The 20989-nt window shown below is 46.3% G+C and overlaps 7 protein-coding genes and 1 non-coding gene across 8 annotated transcripts; 2 read left to right on the top strand and 6 right to left on the bottom strand. All coding sequences in view use genetic code 12, as the record gives it.

Annotated features, from left to right (window-relative positions):
• Positions 1 to 283: 283 nt before the first annotated feature.
• KGD2 (alpha-ketoglutarate dehydrogenase) lies at positions 284 to 1609 on the bottom strand (the record flags this gene model as incomplete). The annotated part of the gene is made up of 1 exon (XM_025485153.1): positions 284 to 1609. One exon carries the CDS (start codon positions 1607 to 1609, stop codon positions 284 to 286), a length of 1326 nt encoding a protein of 441 aa, XP_025340084.1.
• Positions 1610 to 2328: 719 nt separating this feature from the next.
• CXQ85_001441 lies at positions 2329 to 2401 on the bottom strand. Its single transcript has one exon. It is a non-coding gene; the product is annotated as a tRNA-Lys (tRNA).
• A 1334-nt stretch (positions 2402 to 3735) lies between these two features.
• Positions 3736 to 4938, top strand: CXQ85_001440 (uncharacterized protein; the record flags this gene model as incomplete). The annotated part of the gene is made up of 1 exon (XM_025485152.1): positions 3736 to 4938. The coding sequence occupies one exon, from the start codon at positions 3736 to 3738 to the stop codon at positions 4936 to 4938; it is 1203 nt and encodes a 400-aa protein (XP_025340083.1).
• Positions 4939 to 5242: 304 nt separating this feature from the next.
• On the top strand, positions 5243 to 5851 carry CXQ85_001439 (uncharacterized protein; the record flags this gene model as incomplete). Its single annotated transcript, XM_025485151.1, has 1 exon — positions 5243 to 5851. One exon carries the CDS (start codon positions 5243 to 5245, stop codon positions 5849 to 5851), a length of 609 nt encoding a protein of 202 aa, XP_025340082.1.
• Positions 5852 to 6027: 176 nt separating this feature from the next.
• Positions 6028 to 8316, bottom strand: FLC2 (flavin adenine dinucleotide transporter; the record flags this gene model as incomplete). Its single annotated transcript, XM_025485150.1, has 1 exon — positions 6028 to 8316. The coding sequence occupies one exon, from the start codon at positions 8314 to 8316 to the stop codon at positions 6028 to 6030; it is 2289 nt and encodes a 762-aa protein (XP_025340081.1).
• A 1262-nt stretch (positions 8317 to 9578) lies between these two features.
• On the bottom strand, positions 9579 to 15341 carry STT4 (1-phosphatidylinositol 4-kinase; the record flags this gene model as incomplete). The annotated part of the gene is made up of 1 exon (XM_025485149.1): positions 9579 to 15341. One exon carries the CDS (start codon positions 15339 to 15341, stop codon positions 9579 to 9581), a length of 5763 nt encoding a protein of 1920 aa, XP_025340080.1.
• A 503-nt stretch (positions 15342 to 15844) lies between these two features.
• Positions 15845 to 16582, bottom strand: CXQ85_001436 (translation initiation factor 6; the record flags this gene model as incomplete). Its single annotated transcript, XM_025485148.1, has 1 exon — positions 15845 to 16582. One exon carries the CDS (start codon positions 16580 to 16582, stop codon positions 15845 to 15847), a length of 738 nt encoding a protein of 245 aa, XP_025340079.1.
• A 586-nt stretch (positions 16583 to 17168) lies between these two features.
• HSP104 (chaperone ATPase) lies at positions 17169 to 19856 on the bottom strand (the record flags this gene model as incomplete). The annotated part of the gene is made up of 1 exon (XM_025485147.1): positions 17169 to 19856. The coding sequence occupies one exon, from the start codon at positions 19854 to 19856 to the stop codon at positions 17169 to 17171; it is 2688 nt and encodes an 895-aa protein (XP_025340078.1).
• Between the last annotated feature and the right edge of the window lie 1133 nt (positions 19857 to 20989).

Raw genomic sequence — 20989 nt, 5'->3', positions numbered from 1 at the left:
GCCTATTCTGGGTGAATGGTAAACACATCAAAACGCAAGTGATACATATATGCCGGTGGTTGCGAAGAGGCTTTCTAGTGGAAAGGTATTATTGTTTGAGCCTAAAAAGGTTATAAGCTTCTGCTGCTTCACCGCCGTTTGTATAACGAATCTCTGGACCCTGGAGTGGATCTTTCTATACTGCTTGCAGCGGCTACAATGTTTGTGCTTCGTTATAGAATAAATGTGTGGGTTCTGTTTCTAGTATATAGTGCGGATGAGAAAGAATGCAGTCGGTGTGGGTTTAAGCCAACAACATCTTTCTTGGGTCCTCAATGTACTCCTTGATGAGCTTCAAGAAAGTGACGGCTTCACGGCCGTCCAACACTCTGTGGTCGTAGGTCAATGCAACGTACATCATGGGTCTCGACACAATCTGGCCGTCCACGGTGACAGGTCTCTGCTTGGTACCGTGCAAGCCCAAGACAGCGGTCTGAGGCAAGTTGATGATTGGGGTACCGTACAAGGAGCCGAAAACACCACCGTTGGAGATGGTGAAGGTACCACCGGTCATGTCCTCAAGAGTCAACTTACCGTCTCTGGCCTTCTTGGACAACTTGGTGATTTCCTGCTCAACGTCCAAGATGGAAAGGGACTCGGCGTTTCTCACCACCGGCGTAACCAAACCCTTTGGAGTGGCCACAGCGACGGAAATGTCCATGTAGTCTCTGAAAACCATGGTGTCGTTGTTCTCGATAGAAGCATTGACAGCTGGGATATCCTTAGAAGCAAGAGCAGAGGCCTTGGAGAAAGCACCCATGAAACCGAACTTGATACCGGTCTTCTCCAAGACTTCGTCCTTGTACAACTTTCTCATCTCCATCAATTTGGACATGTCGATCTCGTTGAAGGTGGTCAAAGAGGCAGCGGTGTTCTGGGACTCTTTAAGACGCTCGGCGATTCTCAATCTCATTCTGTTCATCTTGACTCTCTCTTCCAGTCTGGAGAAACCACCAAGGGAGACTGGCTCCTCGGACTTCTTCTCCTGCTTAGCGTCCTTCTTTGGCTCCTCCTTCTTAGGCTGTTCCTTCTTTGGTTCCTCCTTCTTTGGCTCTTCCTTCTTTGGCTCCTCCTTCTTTGGCTCTTCCTTCTGTGGAGCCTCCTCCTTCTTTGGCTCCTCCTTCTTGGCACCGCCCTCTGGAGCAGCACCCTCCTCGATCTTAAGAATCTCCTGGCCAACCTCAACGGTATCTTCAACGTTGGCTAAAAGCTCAGTCACGGTACCGGCCACTGGAGCGTTCACCTCAACGTCAATCTTATCGGTTTCAATGGTAGCAACAAGCTCATCCTGCTCAACGTAGTCACCCACTTCCTTGTTGAAAGCAGACAAGGTACCCTCAGTGATAGACTCAGCCATCTCAGGCACCTTCACGCCAGTAGAAGCCAATCTCTTGAAAGTCAAAGCTGGAGCAGCAGAAAACCTACTGCTGGCTCCACCAACACTAGGCACCTTGGTGTGCAAGGCTTTCGTAGCCAGAGACATTCTCAAGCCACCAGCCATGGCAGAGCTCGACACCCGTTTGGCAGCGGGTATACGACGTAAACTTGATCTGATGGATCTGGATAACATGGTTTTGTTTTTTAGCTTTTGCAGTTGTATAACAAGCGGAAAAGATGGTATTAGTAACCTGAGTGGGTTTTTTCGAAGAGGTGCCCCAAAAAGCCTGGCAGGGCCCGCAATTATATCCAGGCTCCGAGAAGCGCCGGGGTTCAGCCAATTAGTGGCCGCGAATTGGAGAAGTCAGACCAGCCCAGGTGGGGACACCTAAAAGAAGGCAGAAAACGTGGAATAGATGATTTTCTGGTACCACTAAATCTATGGAAATTGATGCCTTGGGTTTTGTTTTTTATATTTCTGGGATTGGTGTCCCGGAGGAGATGTGGGGGTGTGTTGAGTGCACAGAAATTCCGAGCTGGAGGCTCGCTGGAGGCATGCTTAAGGCTCCGAAACGGTTGCAAAAAGAGGGGCGGTGGGAAGTACAAGAAGTTAAGGTATTTTTTTGACTTTTGGCAATTGACATCTTTCGACTCGGATGGACCCAAATGACTCTATTTTATGCTGGTTGAGTTTGGGATTTGCCTGTTGGTTTGGGGTTTGGTGGTATGAAACAGACCCCGACGAGTCCGAAGACCCACCGAGAAGTGTGCAGGAGGTGAAATTCCGGGTTTGATCTGGATGACTTATGGGCGAGAAAAGTGACGCCAGAGTGGCGACAGGGGTTTGGAAGGGAGGCTAGATGGTGGTTTATAGGAGGAAGTAAGTTGGGGAGTGCAAAAATAAAAAAGAACAGCCCTACGCGGGGGTCGAACCCGCAACCTTGAGATTAAAAGTCTCACGCTCTAGCCATTGAGCTAGCAAGGCAGTTTACACACTACACGATGTGCAGATAAGATATACGCGGGAAGCTTGGAAAACGTGAAAAATGCGTATGTTTTGGATCTGAGCAGCTGGAGATGCATGGCAGCGTAATGGTTCCAATGGCTGATTTGGACTACGGCTCCCGAAAAGCTCAAAAATGACCAAAAACGTTAGAATCTGGTCAGGAAAACGACGTAGCGTTCGTCTATTTGAACGTAGATGTCAAATATCCATTGCGGGCATTTGAATGATAATGCTTGTTTGAAATCAAAGAAGAGAGAGGGCAGGGGGATCTGTCCCAGCGAGACGTTTCGTGAAGACTATAGTGGCAGGTCGTTGTCTTTAACAAATTCGTTCAAATGACAAGAAGAATGAAAAAGGCAAGGCACTAGTGATACAAGGTTGATCACTAGGCGGTCAGTATAGTCCATTGCTACGGACTGGCCAATGTCCCTTCATCTGTCTGTCTGATGTATCTCAGTGTGTGCCCTAAAGGACACTAATAGAATCGAAGCAGCGATGCCAATTAGAATGTAAGATCATAAAATGAAGCCCAAGGGCTTGAAAAGCTTACTCCCTTCTGAATCTACTGCTTTCATTCCAAAAACCGGTAAAAGCTTCCCTTCCAATCAAGTCCAGGAAGTAGTCCATTCCAACGCAGAGCACCAGTTAACCTCTCCATCCTTTCAACGCTTCACCCAGCGAAGATACCAACTCCTTTTCACCCTTAGAATCAAACGCAATAAACCACCCCTTCTCACCCCTTCCCCTTCCTCCCATCCCTTCCACTTTTGCACGCTTCACATGGTTCCTTACCACGCACAATGCCCTTCACCAGCAACCCCCAGCACACCTAATAACACATAAACGTGGTCCACCCCCAGCAACTTCCACCCCCTGAAAAACGTCAAAAAGAAATACGGGAAACCACTTTTCTCGTCCCAGCACCATCCCACTGACCCACTCCACTAGCCACATCTCTCCTCTCTCACCTACCACTTGACAGCACTTGTCGCAGCCAATGCACCCCACATAGACATTGCATATTTCGCAGCCATCCACTCACCACCAACCCAAGACGAACCCACTTACAACTCTCCACCATCCCTTTATTTCTCTCAAACCATATCTCACATGAAATTTGTAATAAAACTTGACCCCCTCTGTCAAACGCACTGCCCCTGGCTGGCACTGCTTGTACGTCAACCAGCCTCCTCACAATAGCCTCACCAACCAGCTGTTTACCTTCAGACCCGATTTGGCAGCAACATCAAACCCCCATGCTGTCATCCAGATCTTGGCCTAAGTGAGGAGCAACTCCACAAAACTACAGGATCATGACGCTAATAAGGCCTTTCGGGGGCCAGGATACTAGGGTTGTTAGTGATTTGTCCAGGTTCGAGTACGAGAAACGACAGCCTCGAAACCGGTCCAGAAACACCACTCCAACGTCACTTAAAAGCGACACAGAGACCCTGGAGGTACCTGTAACGAACGACTTTTACGAACATTACGCTAACTCGCTGGTTACCGGCGAAGAACCTATAAGACAGTTTGCTCCTTACCCACCGTCTATAGTGGAGCAGTTGCCATATAATACTCCACATCAACTACACAACCCACAACCTCCACCTTCACCAAAGGCACCTTATCTTAATAATCTACAACAATTCAAGCTGATGCCGCCGCAGCCTCCACCAAAAGACGTGGACTACTTCAGTCCACGGTACCAAGATAGGGATAGTCTCCCGCCAATGGAGGATTCAAGAGATTACATGAAACAGAGAGACAGTCAGGCTACTGTCGTTCCTCAAGCTCCACTAGAAAAACAAGAAACAAAGGCCCAAGAACAGCATCTTCTTGACCGAGTCATGAACCGTCCTGTGCTTACGTTTGGGCCCAAGGACGTAGATCCATTTAATCCACAAGAACAACGAAGGAACTTCCACATCACTGCAAGCAACATTATGGATATTTTTCAAGTCATTTTTGGGATTGTAATTATTACCTTGGCAAGTACGTTGGGGTCCCAAGACCAGCTAGTCTCCTTGGGCATTTACCGGTACTTCATTGCAGTCGGTGTGATCACATTGGTGGTGGCCCTACTCTTCATAACGAAAGCTATAAATTTTGATAGACGAAACGGCATCTTCTATTGCCTTCTAGCGTGTGTGCTTACCGGTGTTTCCCTTATTCTATCCATTACAAGCGTTGCTACCAATAACAACTGTGCCACCACTGGAATCTGCCAGATGAGAAAAGCGTTATCTACATTCGCCATTCTTTCGTTCTTTCTATGGCTTTGTATGTTCGTTATGTTCCTTACCACGCTATACATTTCCAAAATGAACTTGCTTGAAGATGTCAACTTCGACTACAGCAAGAAAGGTGCCGTTCCTAATCCCCAATCACGTATCACCTCCCAGCATTACAGCAACGACGCCCTGCTTCCACAATACTATCTTACAGAAACTGGAGACATGTACCCTCTTGAGAACCACGACACCAGAGGTAAAAAGAAGATTGTTGTGTACGCATAATATAGCTAGACCTACTCGCACCAACTACACATTCACCCTATTTGCAGCCATTTCACCAACCACTCTTTTCCACATGTTTTGGGCACCGTTTCTATTTTTCTCTGTTTTATGCAACGGGCTTGTTATTCCCCAAATGAATAGCAACGCCCGAGGTCCCTTCAACCTTTTTGGCGCCTCAGACTCCAATTCCAACACCACCATACCTTTCCAACAGAATGGCTTTGTTAGCTTCCTCCAACCAGCATTTCTTGTCGAACAAGACCTCATTTCAATTCTCTCGTTGGCTCGCTTCAAGAACCTGTCAATGCACGAGCCCCAGCGGTTCACTATTGTGGGTAAGATCAACGCAACGGCGGCTAAATTGAGGTCGAAGCACAGCGACTTATCACACCAACTCCGCCCGACTCTTTTGGACGTGGATAGGAAGTTTCGGGAGGATACTGAGTTTGTTAAGGTCGTTTCTCGGAAGTTTCTCGAATTCTTGGATACTCTGATGGGTGGCAGTGATGTACCATTGCAACAGAGGTTGTCTTGTGAGAGAGACGCCAGAGAACCACTGCTTCTTTTCTGCTTTGACTTTGGAGAGTCGAAGAAGGAGAAGCGGGAAGAACCAGTGGTAACTGCCCAGATGTTGAGCCAGCTCTTTCGTAAAGTGAAGCTGGCTACTGAAAGGGTTAGTGATAATGTGGATTTCCTAGCTGATGATCCAAAAGAGTTCTTTATTAACTTAGACGAGAAGTTCGACGATAAGTTGTTGGAATTGGCGGATAAGTGGGATGAGGCAAGTGAACAGCTTTCTTCTGTGAGTCTTATGAACGAAGGAGAAGTCCATTCTGAGGCTGTCGACGAAGATGAGGAAGAGGACCCGGTAGAATCGGGCTACAATGGCTTTCATGGCTTCAATGTAGATTGATCTCTCTACATATATATGGAAAAACCTATTCCCTTCTAAATATCGAATATTTCCGTTAATTGTAGTAGTGGTCATTTTTTTGGGGCCTTATGGATACAGATCGGACTCGGTAGTTTTCAGCTCAAGTCCGTTATGGGGTCATGCATTTCGTTTATGGTTGTTGGGTCACAGCGAGTTTAGATGTAGCTCGGACTGTGGTTCTGGCGAGAACTGTTGCCGTAATTGCCACGGTATGGCGCCTCGTCGTTAGCATACCTGTTGTTGCCATTGTATTGAGTCTGGAACCCTGAGTAAGCGTTCGTCGAGTTACCAACGATAGTCGAAGCAGGCTGTTGTGCCTCGGCAGAGTCCACACTCAATGAGTTCTTGGAGAAGCTCTCTGAATCAACATAGGTGTTGCTATTACCCTTTCTAGTTTGACTAGAGTCATCATCGTACACTGACTCGTCGTCGTAGACAGGCTTACCACCGTTTTCGTGGCCCTTCATGGCACTTGCACCCAATGCAACCAATTCAATGTCATCTGGATCAGATGAGTTCTGTTGAGCACCCTTATGATGGATACGAGGCAAGAAGGAGACTCTGTCATCCTTCATTGGCTGGTATCTCGTGTCTGGGTTCTTGTAAACCAAGGCAAGGACACATGTGACGATGGTGAAAACTAACAAGAACAAAGCAAAGACTGCGTTCAAAACGAAGTAGACAACGGCCATGACGGAGGCCACAACCTGAGGCTGTCCAAAGATATAGGAAAAGAACATGAAGAACAATGCGTTGATAGTGTTGATCACGGTAATGGTGATGTTGAAAATGTTCGTTCTCTTGTCCATGAAAGGTCTAATCCAACAGACAAGAACACAGTAGATAAGCTCAATGGCAAAAATGATGACAGATTGAGCTCTACCCTGCTTTTGCAAAACAGCAACGAACAAACACTTGAGGAAGGTGTATACCATAGAAGTAACAACGAACCAGTAGCAGTCGGCTCTGAATTGAACATAGACGAAACCAAACTTGTTGAGGAACTTGGCATCACCGAACAAAAGGTAAGCAGGGTTCTTGTGGACTCTAGTAGATCTTCTCCCGAACTCGATCACACGAGCAGCGGAATAACCAAGAAGAACGATCGAAATAAGGAACAAGAACGCAGCAACCACCACATAACCAGCGGAGTCATGGGCAGTGAATTGCCACAAACACATGACGCAGACTTGAGGGAAAGCAATAAGGTAAAGTCTGTACATGGCACCTTTGATGATACTGGACCACTGCAGTCTGTATTCGTTGAACTTACCCTCGTGCATGATCTTGGAGCGAATGCAAATTTCAATGATGGCCTTAAAGAACATCATACAAGCCACAAGAACGAAAGCAAAGAAGAACAAGAAGATGATGGTGGTCATGAACAAATCAGTGATTTCAATACCAGCCAAGTAGGCGACTCTCTGAATACCTCTTAAAATCAAGACCTTACCACCAAGTTCTGGATCCTTTTCGTTGGTAGTGTACAAGGTAGTATTCAAGTTATCAGAAAGACCAAACTTATCGGAATCCACGGAAATGGAAAAACGCTTGTGCAAGTTGACGGCTCTGGTGACCTTGTTATCGTAAAGAGCATCAGAAAGGTACTCAAGACTTCTCTTCATCTTCTTCTGGACAGAAACAGACAAGTAACTGTTGCCCAAGATGTCGGTAGGCGTGCCACCAGTGGCCTGCAAGTACCAGTTGGAAATATCTTGAATGAAGCCCGCTCTAATGATACCGAGAGACCACATAAAGTTCTGAGCCCAAGCGGCTGCGATAGGAGGAACCTTAGCGACAGCTTCCATAGAAGTAATAGCTAGCGATTGGAAGTAGACGAACAAAGACATGGAGTTAGACGCGATGTGAGCGGCCGTATTGGAGTTACCCATAACCGACACCACACCCGACGTGATAAGCCCTAGACCAGCTATAGCAGCAATAGGCCAGGCGGCATACTTTGTTTGCACGGTTTTACCATTGGAAACCACCGCTTCCACACACGCCAAGGCGTTGTCGGTGTTGTCATCGTAAAGGGCGATTCTCACTCTAGCATCGATATCAGGCACGGTAAAGGCCACGCCCGGAATCTGCCGAGTGATATCGCTGGAGAGTTCCTGGTCAAAGTTGAAATCCAAATGGCCCGGCATAAGCGGGCACACGGCGCCGAGGTCAGCGTAGTCACACAAGGAAACGTTCTGGGTCACGACTTTCAAGCCGTACACGATCAACTCGATGTTGATGGTGACGTTCGTGTTGACGTTGGAAATGGCCATAACGTTGGCCACCACCGAGTGGTTCAGATCAAAGTACGTCACGTCCAAGTACGAAGCAGAGATCTGGGAATTGTCCATACAAGTCAACAAGGAGGTTGCCTGAAGCTTGGACGTGGCGGCCACGGCTGCCATCAAGCAGTACACCACCAGTAGAAACAGAAACTTCATGGTGGGCCAAATAAAAAAAAAAAAACTCAGCAGTAGTGGAAAGTGTGGTAGGTAATGAAGTAGTGAGTAAGGCAAGATGATAAAAATAGAGCCCTTTCTTTTCAGTCCCATTCCTATCTGGGGTGGATCATACAGGGCGTGTTGCGGTGCAGGTTGCGCAGCCCAGGCTGTGGTACAGCCCGCAACCAAAGCGAAGAGAAGGGAGGGAGGAAGAGGGAAGGGAGAATATGAAAAAAAGACAAAAAAAGAGAAAAAAAAGACATCCTAATAATCAGAAAGGCCAGAGGAATGCACTGGAAAAGTCAAAAAGTAAGATTTATGTATTTTTTGCGGATTTCACTGGCCCAGTTGCCTTACTTCCTGCCATCCTTTTCTTTTTTCCAGTCTTTTTTTCTTCCCATTTCTTCCCTTTTTCTCGTTTTCTCGCTTCCCTACCTCTTTTTGTCCTCGCCATTTCCTCATTGAAAATTGTCCACTTCTCTTGCACTGCCAGCCGCGCTTGGGAAATTTGGCCAAGCCGCTTGGCGGTTCCAAGTATTCACGACTCGTGAAGAAGGAGTGGTTGGTTGGAGCAGCTGAAGAGGGGCATGTAATTTTCGTTGGGAAGGCAGGGGGACCCGATTTTTAGGACGCTTTGGTGGTTGGTGGGTTCCTGGATACATCGTGTTTTGCATGGCTTTGGCAAATTTTGCACCCACTTGCAGTAGCTGTGTAGTACTGGTGCTGGTGCTCGTTTGCAGCCATTGCCAGTTTGTAGAAGTTCTTCGGTTTTGTGCTACTGCAAGGCCACCTGGTATCTGAAATTTGAATGGTAATATATTGCTGCTGCAACGGTGAAGTCACTTTCCAAGATTCTTTAGGCTAATGTGTTGTTGCTGGCTGGTTGACACACCGTTTGTTTAATGTCTTCCAAGCCTCGATTAAGAGCATTGTCACAGGGGCAGTGTAGACCAACTAGACTATGATTTTGATTGTTCCCGGATGTTGCTCATAAGAACTGTTGTGGACGGTACTTGGCCTGGACGGTGCTTGGCTTGGGTTGGCTTGGGTGGTTCTTGCTACTGGTACACGGTACCCTTCAACTACTGGCCCTACTATCGTTTAATCTTTCCCTGGAATTCCCTTGTGCTTCGTTTCCCGATCTGGCGTCCCGAGATCGTTATGCGTTAGCCCCAATCTTCGATAGCTTAAAATAGCTCCTCCTACTATGACGCAACCTAACACTCGCTCTTGTATTGATCGTATTTATTCACTCATTGTCCTTAGTATGGAATACCGTTGGTAAGACGCTGGAACTCATCGTAACCGGTGGTGTAGAAACTCTCGTACGACTTCTTGATCAAGCCCTTGAAGAACTGCGCCGCCTCCTTCTCCGTCTTGCCTGGAGAGAATCTCTTCCTCAACTTCTTGATCGTGGTCTCCTTGAAACATGGCAAGCCACTCTCCAACATAGGATTCACACATCTCACAATCGTTTCCATGTATGGTCTACATGCAAGGTATCCCTTGATACAGAGTTCCTCGAACCACTTGTAAGCTTGCGTCTGGTCGTTTCCTCCAAGCACCATCACCATTTCCTTGGTCAACTTGAATGGTGCAGCTTCGAACTTCACTCCACCTGGCACAATGTCAAAGCAGAATCCGAAATCAATGTGCAACACATGTCCTTGGTCGTCGTACATGATGTTACCGTTGTGTCTGTCCTTGAACTGGAGCAAGTACGAGATGATCGAGTAGGCAGCCAACGATCTGATCAAATTGTTTCTGGCTCTCTGGAACTCAATAGATGTCTCTGGACCAAACTTGGTGATGTAGTACTGGTACAAGCCATTCACAGCCTCTCTACCAAGCATATCTCTACTGGTAGAGTTTGGCAACACATCAATCACACCACAACCTGGAGCAGTAGCGGTAACACGGTATGGGAAAACGTAAAGGTCCAAACCACTTGCCAACCAGATAGATCTGAAGACAGAGATCAACTGCAATGCCAACACATCTTGTCTGCAATCGTCACCAACCTTGAAAATAGCACTCTGCCATTTCTCAATTGGCACCTTGACGGTGTTGCCGTACTCATCAACATCATCAACGTCCTTCTTGATCTTGAAGGTAGCCATGAATGGAGCCTTAGCATGCGACTGCAATGGCTTACCAGACTTTCTGTTGATATCAACCAACACTCCGTCAGGGTTACTTGGCAAGTAAACGTCTGGCTGCACTTCAATCTTAGCCATTTCCTCGTCAATCTTCACCTTCTTCTCAGCCTTAGACTTCTTAATGTATGGCTTCAACTTACCAGAAATGGAGGTAACCTCGTTGAAGAAACCAAACTCCTTCTTGTAGAAGTCCAAGTCTTCCTGGTCCAAGCTGTCCAACATCAACTTCTGACATTCGTCCAAAACTGGCTTCAAAGAGTCTGGTTCAGTTGCGTCTTCATCCTTATAACTGTTAGCCAACATATTCCAGATAATCTGGTGAGCAAACAATTGAGAAACTCTGGCAGTCTCAACAATAAATCTCTTGACATAACCCTTAGCGTCATAACGAAGAGACTGGACAATTTGCGGAACGTAGAAGAAAGTCAAGTTCACATCGTGGTGCTCAAGCGATCTCATAGTGTACTGCAAAATGTAAGGATTCTTACCAAATGGAGGCAAGAACAAAGTAATAGCGTCAATTGGAGCAAGAGCATCCCAGAACAACAAGTAATGTGTTGGCATGCTCGAACCAGCATTGATACCAATGAAGTACTGAACAGCATCTGGGCAAGTAAGTGCTGGCACAGGGTTCTTGGTGATCAAGCTTTGCAAAATTTCGTCCAAGTTTCTAAGCTTGTAACGGTTGGCCAAGTTGACAGCCAAACGAGGACTGATCTCGTAAGCCTTAGTAATATGTTCACCGCTCAAGTGCGATGTAGCGAAGGTGCCTCTAGTATCGTTAGGCATAGCTGGGTTCAACCAAACCGAGATCTTGGAGATCTCATCGTCCAAGAAGAACATTAACAAAGTCTTCTTCAGTTCCAAAGTGCTGCTGCGGAAAGTGTTAACATTGTTCAACATCTTAGTCACCTCCTTCAACAAGGTAAAGTCGGCCTTCATCTTCAAGACGTTAGAGCCGAATGGGAAACCGGCTCTGCCTTCAAACCAGGACAAAGATCCATCGATGATCAATTCAGTAAGACGTTGTCCAGATCTGGATCTCAATTTGATGTGGTAGTTCAAAACATCGAAAGCGAATCTAATCAACTCAAATCTGGTGTATCTAGCGAAGGGGTGCAAACTGGCAGATCTCAAATTCAGCAAACCAGTCTTGACAAACCTGGTGAAAAGCTTCAACAAATGGTCACTTTGGTTCAAGGTAGCCTCAAAGTTGGAAGAAAGCAACTTGATAATTTCAGAATGTGGCTGGAAAGTCTTGCTGACAGCTGTAGCCTTCTTCGAAGCATACTTGTAGTTACTTGGAGCATACTCCATCTTAGCGAACTCAGGATCCTCGAGGTCAAACTCAGTAGAGTAGACACCTTGCTTCATGTTAATCGACATCTCCCATCTCTTGGTAATTTCAGACAAAACAAGAATGGAAAGATTTGGCTTCTCCTTCATGACGGCACCCCAGATTCCAAGGGCGCCCTTCATGATGCTTGACTCAAAGATAACAAATGGAATCTCAACCAAGTAACGAATGGCCTCAGCCAAGTTACTGTTCTGAATCAAAGAGAATCCAGCAAGTTCACTCATAAGGTCAAGAACATCCTTGTTAGGGACGTGCTGACCTTCATCGCTGATCAAGTGTTTCAAGGACTTCACCTGAATTCTTAATTCACGAATAGCTTCCTCAGCAGCCTCAGGAGTATGCAAAGGCACTCTGTTCATCAAGTCAGAAACAAAGTTGGATCTCCATGTCAACTGAGCAACAAGACCAGGAAGCAAAGTCAGGGCAGCAGGGTTAGCCTGGGAAAGGTGGACCAACTCACGATCAGTAGGTCCAATGCTACCGGCAGCCTCCAAAGCGAAAGAAACACCAAACTGGATTCCTTGTCTGGACAGTTGTCCATCAGGGTCCGAAACATAAGACTGAATCAAACTCTTAGTGTCAAAGGAACACTTTGCCAAGAGCAAAGTAGTCCAGTGCTTGGCCTTCTCATGAAGTCTCTTGAAGGTAGCCTGTCTCCACACATAGGAGTCAGGTAAGTTCAATTGGATACCTGTCTTGTAAGCAGTGTAAGCGAAAGTAGGCTCATACTGGCTAATTTCAGCATCCATAACACTGTCGTACAAGAGAGTCAACACATCGAACAAAGCGAACAAACTTCTGTGGTGACACAAGGAAGATGGAACCTTGTTAATGAGCAAGTCGCAACACTTGATGGCAGCATCTTGCAAATCCTCTTGTCCGTAACAGCACAAAGTCAACATGTGAGTGAGCTGTTCGGCAATGTTGTCGGCAGAGAACTGCTTGTCGGCACCACAGTGGATCAACTCAATAAAGTCCTTGTTGATATGGAAAGCAACAGACCCGATGTACTTGTCAATTCCACTTGTTCTCATTGAAGGGTCGGAGTAGTATTTCAAGATGGTGTGACAGTCACCAGTCTTCACTCTAAGCGACTCGACAAACAAAGCGGCCGCCAAGAACATCAACCTGGAGTGAGACAAAGTTCTGGAAATCTCAAAGACGTCACCAACAATGTGTCTGTGGTCCTTCACGTTATGGTTAGAGGAACCACGCTTCAAGACAGTGTTTAATTCCAAAGAAGTCTCGGTTCTGTCCCAAGAAACCTCAGAAGCCAATGGTGGAGTGTTGTAGGCAATCTTCTCCAACTCAGTAGCAAAAGTCTTACCATGAGTGGAGTTGACAGAGTAGCCATGCACCACCATGTTGAACCAGATGTTTCTGAACAAGTCCACAATCTTGTTGTTTTTGATGGTCAAAGGAGCTTCATCCTTGTGCACATCAGGCAAAAGAGCAGCCAAAGGCTTCAAGTAGATAGAAATCTGGTCACCAATGGCACTGATCTCGTTGTGAGAACGGTGATGGTCCAAGACCTGAACGTCACCCTTACTGACAATAGCGGTCAAAAGCTCAGACAAATAGACCAAGTACAATGGGTTCTCTTGCTTGAGGATTCTGGACAAGTCACAAGCATTCTCCTGGAGGATGTCCAAAAGCTCAGTCTTCTTGTTGTCGTAGGCATCGAAGGTCAACTTGTGGATCAATCTAACCAAAATAACGAACTCCTTCTCAGGCAAGTATGGAGCTGTAGCCACCAAACCCTTGAGCAACAAAGGAGCAGTAACGTGGTTCAACTTCAAAGCCTTCTGGGACAAAATGGTAGTAGCCAAAGTACTAACACTCTCGTCTCCACAAGCGGCAACAACCTCAGAAATAGCAATGACGGCATGTTCACAAACCTTCTTGTACTCCGTTTCAGTAAAGTTGAAGCTCTCCTTGGTAGCGGTAGAAGAAACTCTCTTCAGCACGCTGTTACGGGAGATGAGACGAGTGGCGCTGTTCTCATGTTGGTTACCAGAAGAATCAGCGGTAGAAGCGCCTCTAAGACCAGTGTTTCTTCTAGCACGATACTGCAATTGCAAACCATCATTACCCACGAACAACAAGTTAGTCAAGGCATAAATGGTGGTAACGACAGCATCCTGGGAAAGAACCTTACTGGCCACACCGACACTCTTAGAGGCAACTTGACAGCTTTGAGAGTCAAAGTTGGGGTTGGCAACCAAGGAGGTGAACGATCTGGTCAAAGAAGAACCAACAGATGGGTCCAAGAAAGTAAGCAAGGAACCCAATTGGATCACTGAAGCACCGAGGTTACGGTCCAACATAACATCGTAGATACTGACAGAGCTGTGGAAGATCTTCGTAGCAGTTTCGACGTCCACAAGCTTGTTGTAAGCACCACAACCAATAATCAGCAAGAAGCTGCTCTTGGCAAGGTAACCAAGCTCCAAACGGTTGTAGGTAGAGTACACAATGTACGACTCACCACGGTCCAAGAACTTGATCTTAGCAAGAGCAAGCTGGGCAAGCTGAGCAAGGAAGTCCATCTGCTCAGCAGTCAAAGGACCAGCAGGGGAGTCTTCGTTCAACGAAAAGACCTCCTCGCTGCTAGCAAAAGAACGGATAGTACCGTTAGGGATGTTCTTCAAGGCAGTACCGTTGGAAAGTCTCGAGCGATCGGCCAATGGGTCGTAATCTTCCTCCAGGTCAGCAGCAGCTCTAGCCAACAAGGAGTCCAACAAGGTGGTAGACTTGTCCAAACCGAGAATTGAGTTGGCAATGGCACTCATCAAGAAACTCAAACGCTCCACAAACAAAATAGGCGAGAATTCACCCACGCCATGGTGGTCAAGGAACTTTCTAAGGTCCCCATACGAGTAGGCAGTGGAAATGTACGACTCGACATCGTTCAAGAAATCGAAATTGTCAATACAAACGTCCAACTGGAGGAAAATCTTAAACGCCTGAGGAGAAGCAGAAAGCAACAGAGCACCCTTCACAAGGCCACTCATGACACCCAACAAGGTCAAGTAGTCAGAAAGCTCAAGATCATGGTTAGCGAAAAACCGCTTGACAAACATCTGGAACGTTTCAATCACCTTATCAAGCAAAACGCCATCAAACTTAAACGCCAACTTCAGCAACGCCTTAGCAAGCTTCTCCCCCAAAACGTGCCATGGAGCCTGTTTACCCAACCTCTCAAACACAGCACTCGAGAACTTCTGGCGAGGCAATTCAAGCAAGTACAAATGGAACTTGCCCTCCAAAACATGAGCCTGGTCCTTATTAGCCATAGAAGAGTCCACGGCGTCACACAAAGCGCTCAACACCTCAAACTCGTTCAAAGACATGGCCACCAGAGACAACTGGGTAGGCTGGGACGTGGAGGTGAACAAGACATTGAAGTTCTCTTTGGTGACACCAGAGGTGTTTTCCACAGAGAGTTTGGCCAACTTCTGGTAGGCCCGGGCCCGGATGGAGCCTCTAGAAATACCACTGAAATCCATGATTTGGTGGTGGGACAATTAGTGGTTGGATGTTGAAATAAACAGAGGGTTCTGTATGGAGCACTATATAAGCGAGAAGGGAAGCATATGGGAAGGGAAGAAGAGGGCGTGGTCTGCAGGACAAGTTGCCGAAAGCGGTTAGAATAGCTGGAGAGGGCCAGTGATTTTGGGCTGTAGGGAAGATAAGAGGATGAAAATTGGATGGTTGTGATGGGCGGGCGCTGGGGAGTACAGTAGTGTGATTGAAATGTCGGTATCGTGTTTGGTTGACTTGGATGATGGACCACGGCACAATTGTGGGGTTCGCAGCAGCTACACATGAAAAATTACCACTGGATGATTACACAGATAGGCTTACCAGGGGCTTAAAGTAGAGAAGAGGAAATAATGAAGATGCTATTGAAAAGCTCTCTACAACTTCTACAAAGTGATTCCCGGATGGTATATTAGTGGTGGCCGAAGCCTCTATTGTACAATGCCAGATGCTAACCTCATGAATCCCCTTAAGTGTATGTCTCGATCAACGTATCTCTCAAGTTACCCGCAATAGCGTCGGGCTGGGCGTCCTGCAACCTGAAGATAGACTCCACCACAGACAATTCGGGCGCCGTGGTATCCAAACCAGCGACAGCCAACCAGTCATTGACAACCATACCGGCGCCGACAACAGATGAACCTCTGTTGACAGTACCGGCCACAAGAGGAACCTGCAAAAGCGAAGACAACTCCTCCTGGTCCTGGATGGTGGTTTGTGGGTGCACGAGACCACCCTGGTTAGATAACGAACAGTAAGAGCCAACCAACACATTACCTGCGATGGTCTGACGGAACACCTCCACGCCAAGCACGTCGGCGATCAACTCTTCCGTCTCTCTTTCGATATCTGGATGAACAAGAGCAACGTAGTCGTTGCAGCAAATGACATTGCCGAGTGCAGACAATCTCTCCTCGACTCTCTGGATCTTGACGCTGTCTGGCAACGAGTTTCTCAAATGCATTAGCTCCTGGTCGGTCGTTTGCGTTGGCACCAAGAGACCACGTCTGTTACCAGCGGTCATACGGCCCACAATACGGGTACCGGCAATGGTGGTTCTGACGATGGGGACGACATCTCCAAGCTCGGCCTCAAAGGCAGAGTAGAAGTTCTCTGAGCCGCCGACGGCGACAAGGCAGTATGAATTGGTCAACTTGGAGAAGACGCCCACCTCGTTCGAATTTTCAAATTGGGTTCTGCTAGCCATGATGTATGAGAAAAACCTTGGTTCAGTGCTAGGGTATGTATCCTTATATATATAGTAGGGTACTTTTTTTTCTCAGTGGTTGTGATGAGCCTGCGGTCGTGCGAGGTTCATATCAGTTGCCACCATTTTGGATTCATAATGACTCATATTTCCGAAAGGAGGTGGGATGAGTAGAAACTATCTGTTTGGGCAGATTAATGGGTTATTTTTGTTTTGTTCTATGAGCGGTTAAATTGTGAATTGTGGTTAATTGCTGAAGTGTATTGGGCTTCTGGTGATGCATTCAGCCCGCATATTGTGAATAATGGCTGCGAAACTTCACTTACAGCAAAGAAGCATTTCAAGTAAGTCTATAGATTCAAGAAGGTTCTTTAATTATTTGAGTATTTCTTCAGATTTTGCTAGCTATGGTAGGCATATCGATGTTTTGGATATATGGCTTTTTCATTCAGACACTTATCATAACTCTACTACATGCTATACGTTCTCTTATAGTAGCTAAGCTACCCATCTACACTATTCTCTCTTTCATTAATTTATTAGTATTCTATTGTATTAACTCCAAAATCAATCCTTAATGCGATGCTTAGTCGAGCTCAACTGGCTCAATATCGTCGTAATCTTCGCTGTCTTCCCAGTCTTCGACAGGGTCAGCCATGTCTTCGTCTTCAGCTTCATGGTTAGGCACAACTTCCAAGCCCTTCTTTCCAAGAACAACGCGAGCGGTCTCCTTGTCTCTGATCTGACCCTTCAACAATAAGATGGCCAAACGGTTCAAAACTTCACTTTGGATGAGACGGTTCAATGGTCTGGCACCCAAGTCAGGAGAGTAGCCGTTAGAGCACAAGTACTCCAACGCTTCGTCAGAAACGTCCAAAGCAAGCGACTTACCATTAGCAGCAAATCTCTTCTGCACCTCTTCCAATCTGATCTTGACAATCTTAGCGATGGCCTTTCTGGATAATCTGTTGAAGACCACCATGGAAGAGATACGGTTAAGGAACTCTGGTCTGAAGTGAGACTTGACAGACGTCATGACCAACTCCTTGGTTTGTGGGTCAACCTTGGAACCCTTAGATGCGTTGATGTATTCAGCACCCAAGTTAGATGTCATGATAATTATGGCGTTAGAACAGTTGATCACCTTACCTTGCGAGGAGGTGACTCTACCGTCATCAAGAATCTGCAACAAGACGGTCAAAACTTCAGGTGCTGCCTTCTCAACTTCGTCAAACAAGATGACAGAGTATGGCTTTCTCAACACTGCTTCCGTAAGGATACCACCTTCTTCATAACCAACGTAACCTGGGGCGGCACCGAGCAACTTAGAAGCAGACCACTTGTCACCCAATTCAGAACAGTCAATTCTGATCATAGCCCTTTCGTCAGCGAAAAGGAAACCAGCAACCTTCTTGGCCAATTCTGTCTTACCAGAACCGGACAAACCGAGGAACAAGAAAGAGGCAGGCTGGTTAGGATTAGCCAAACCCGATCTGGTCAATCTGACGGCATTGGAAACAGCCTTGATAGCTTCGCTTTGACCAACAACTTCAGAGGACAAGACCTTCTCCATGTTGATCAACTTAGCATTTTCGGCTTGCGTCAACTTGGTGACAGGGATACCGGTCAATCTGGCGGCGGTCTCTGCAACGCTGTCTGGGCCGACAACATTGTTCAACATGGAGTGAGAACTTTCCTCCTCAGCAACCTTGACCTCCATGACTTCGATTTGTTTCTTGACGTCAGGGATGGCAAAGTATCTCAAGTCAGCGGCAGATGCATTGTCATGTCTTCTTTCAGCATCTTGTGCCTTAATTTCCAACTCGTCCAACTTTCTCTTAAGGGTAATCAATTCGTCATGGCCCTTACGCTCCTCGTTGAATCTCTCCTGCAAAGGAATGAGACGTTCTTGCAATTCAGCCTTTCTTCTCTTGGCCTGTTCAAGACGATCAACAGACTCAGAGTCGGCATCCTTGTCTCTTTCGAGAGCATTGATCTCGACCTCAATCAAGTTCAACTCTCTCTCCAAGTTGTCCAATTCTTCTGGCTTGGAATCACGTTGAACAGCCACAGTAGCAGCCGTCTCGTCAATCAAATCAACAGCAGAATCAGGCAAGCTTCTGTAGGTCAAGTATCTAGAAGCCAATTGAGCAGCAGAGACCAAAGAAGAGTCCAAAATACGGACACCATGATGGATTTCGTATCTTGGCTGTAAACCTCTCAAGATGGCAACGGTCTCTGGAATAGTTGTTGCTGGCACATCGATCTTCTGGAATCTTCTCTCGAATGCACCATCCTTGGAAATATGCTTTCTGTATTCAGCGAAAGTAGTGGCACCAATACAGTGCAAAGCACCTCTGGCCAACATGGGCTTAAGCAAGTTAGCAGCGTCAGACTTACCGTCACCCATCAACATATGAATTTCATCAATAAAGAGAATAATCATGTCCTTGGAGTCTTCGATATCCTTCAAGACACCCTTGATTCTCTCTTCGAACTCACCCTTGTACTTGGCACCAGCAGTCAAGGCACCAAGGTCAAGAGCAAAAAGCCTGGAGTTGGCCAAAATGCTTGGGATGTCACCATCAATAATTCTCTGAGCAACACCCTCCACAATGGAAGTCTTACCAACACCAGCCTCACCAATCAAAACCGAGTTAGACTTGGTTCTTCTGGCCAACACTCTAATGACCCTTCTGATCTCCTCTTCACGGCCAATGACAGGGTCAATCTTACCCTCACGAGCCTTCTCAGTCAAGTCTTCACAGTATTTGCTCAAAAACTCAAACTTTCCAGAAGAGTCAGCTTGTCTGGAGTCGATTCTCTGGTTTCCTCTCAACTCCAAGGCCTGGGTCTTAATGGTATCAACATTGATCTGAGCCTCCTTAAAGATATCAATTATGCTGCTGTCCTTCAAAAGTGCCAACAAGAGATGGTCCTGAGCGACATAAGAGTCCTTCTGTTCAGCCTTGATCTTGGTAGCGTTGGTGAGCATCTGTCCAGCAGCATAACTCAACCTCACCTCATCTGGAGGTGGGTTCTGCGAAGGCAATCTCACAAGATGCCTATTGACAATTCTCTCGAAATCCGGCCATTCGTAACGGCCTTTCTGGATAAGCGTCTTAAGGTATAAAGTAGAGCCTTCCTCATCGGTAGGAACCATGGCTGCCAAAAAGTGCAACGGCACCACTTGTGAGTGGGAACCCTCCTTGGCAAGCTCAGTGGCCTTCTTGATGATTTGCAAGGCGTTCTCTGTGAACTGAGTTTCGTCCATAATTCTTGGTAGACAATTATTTGGATGTGGAGCAACCAAGGGGAAATACGCTACTTATATAGGCGAGGGCGAGATGCAAGGAAGAGTAAAGAGGATGCGAGATAGTGCTAGAATCTTCTAGATATATGCAGGTTGACTGGATGGCTGCAAAATGGATAGTGGTCTGACAGACCAATACGGGGTGGATAATAAAAAAGAAAAAAAAAAAAATAGCAGAGGAAGTAAGACAATAAAAGGCAGAGGTGCTATTTGGGTCTTCATTGTCTTTGTTGTTGCGGTTTAGAGTTGTGGACGGGCAGTAAAGCTTATGCGAATGGGGTTGGTGGTGCCACTGTCAAGTCATGGACTCCCAAAAAGGAAATGTCATTGAATGGCTGGTCTGACTTATTTGTTGATTGGGAGTTTATTGGCGGTAATTGTGGGGTTCAAGGGGCGTTTATGAAGATGTTTGTGTGGTGAGTGTGTTTCACTTGGGAGGTGAGGCATCTGAACCATCGTTCTGAAAGTACATTGAATATGCATGTTACAATCTACGAACTTATGTTGGCCTAAATACTTTATATGACTTAAATTTAGAACTTCACTATCAATATATTACGCTTTCATTAACTTCAGCATTACCATAAAAACCAGTGTTTACTAGAATTGACAATGCCTAGTGTTCAGTGTACCCAGTTCCCAGGCCATGTATAGCTAGCTTAATGATCCTGAACGACAATAATAAGCCTTGCAAAACACATGTACCAATTACCATTCGCCTACAGTTTCTGTGTCTGAGGGGCCCGAGCAGGCGTACGGAACCCGTCCTACGTAGGGCCATTTCCAGTACCAAGAGAAAGGAGGCAATGGTTGTCAAACCACCAAAGAAAAGTACGAAACAGCAAATGCAATAAGATCTCAATCTTGTGGAAATCCATAACCTCATTAAGTGTACTCAAATATACCGTTGACTACTGACTCTGAGAAGGTATAATACTAAAGGACGATGATTAGTTTCCAAAAAGGTTGTCTTAGTTGTCTCGAAATTTAGGACAAGAGAAGAATCAAGACTATCAACTATCGTGCTAATTATTCTATCTATCATTAATTTAGGAGCCTAGACATTTAATTCCACAATATTTAATGAAAATGGC

The sequence above is a fragment of the Candidozyma haemuli genome (genome assembly GCF_002926055.2).
Source record: "Candidozyma haemuli strain B11899 chromosome Unknown B_2014730914, whole genome shotgun sequence".
Lineage (NCBI taxonomy): Eukaryota > Fungi > Ascomycota > Pichiomycetes > Serinales > Metschnikowiaceae > Candidozyma > Candidozyma haemuli.
The sequence above is the reverse complement of the archived record's forward strand: the minus strand, read 5'-3'. Positions and strand labels throughout refer to the sequence as shown.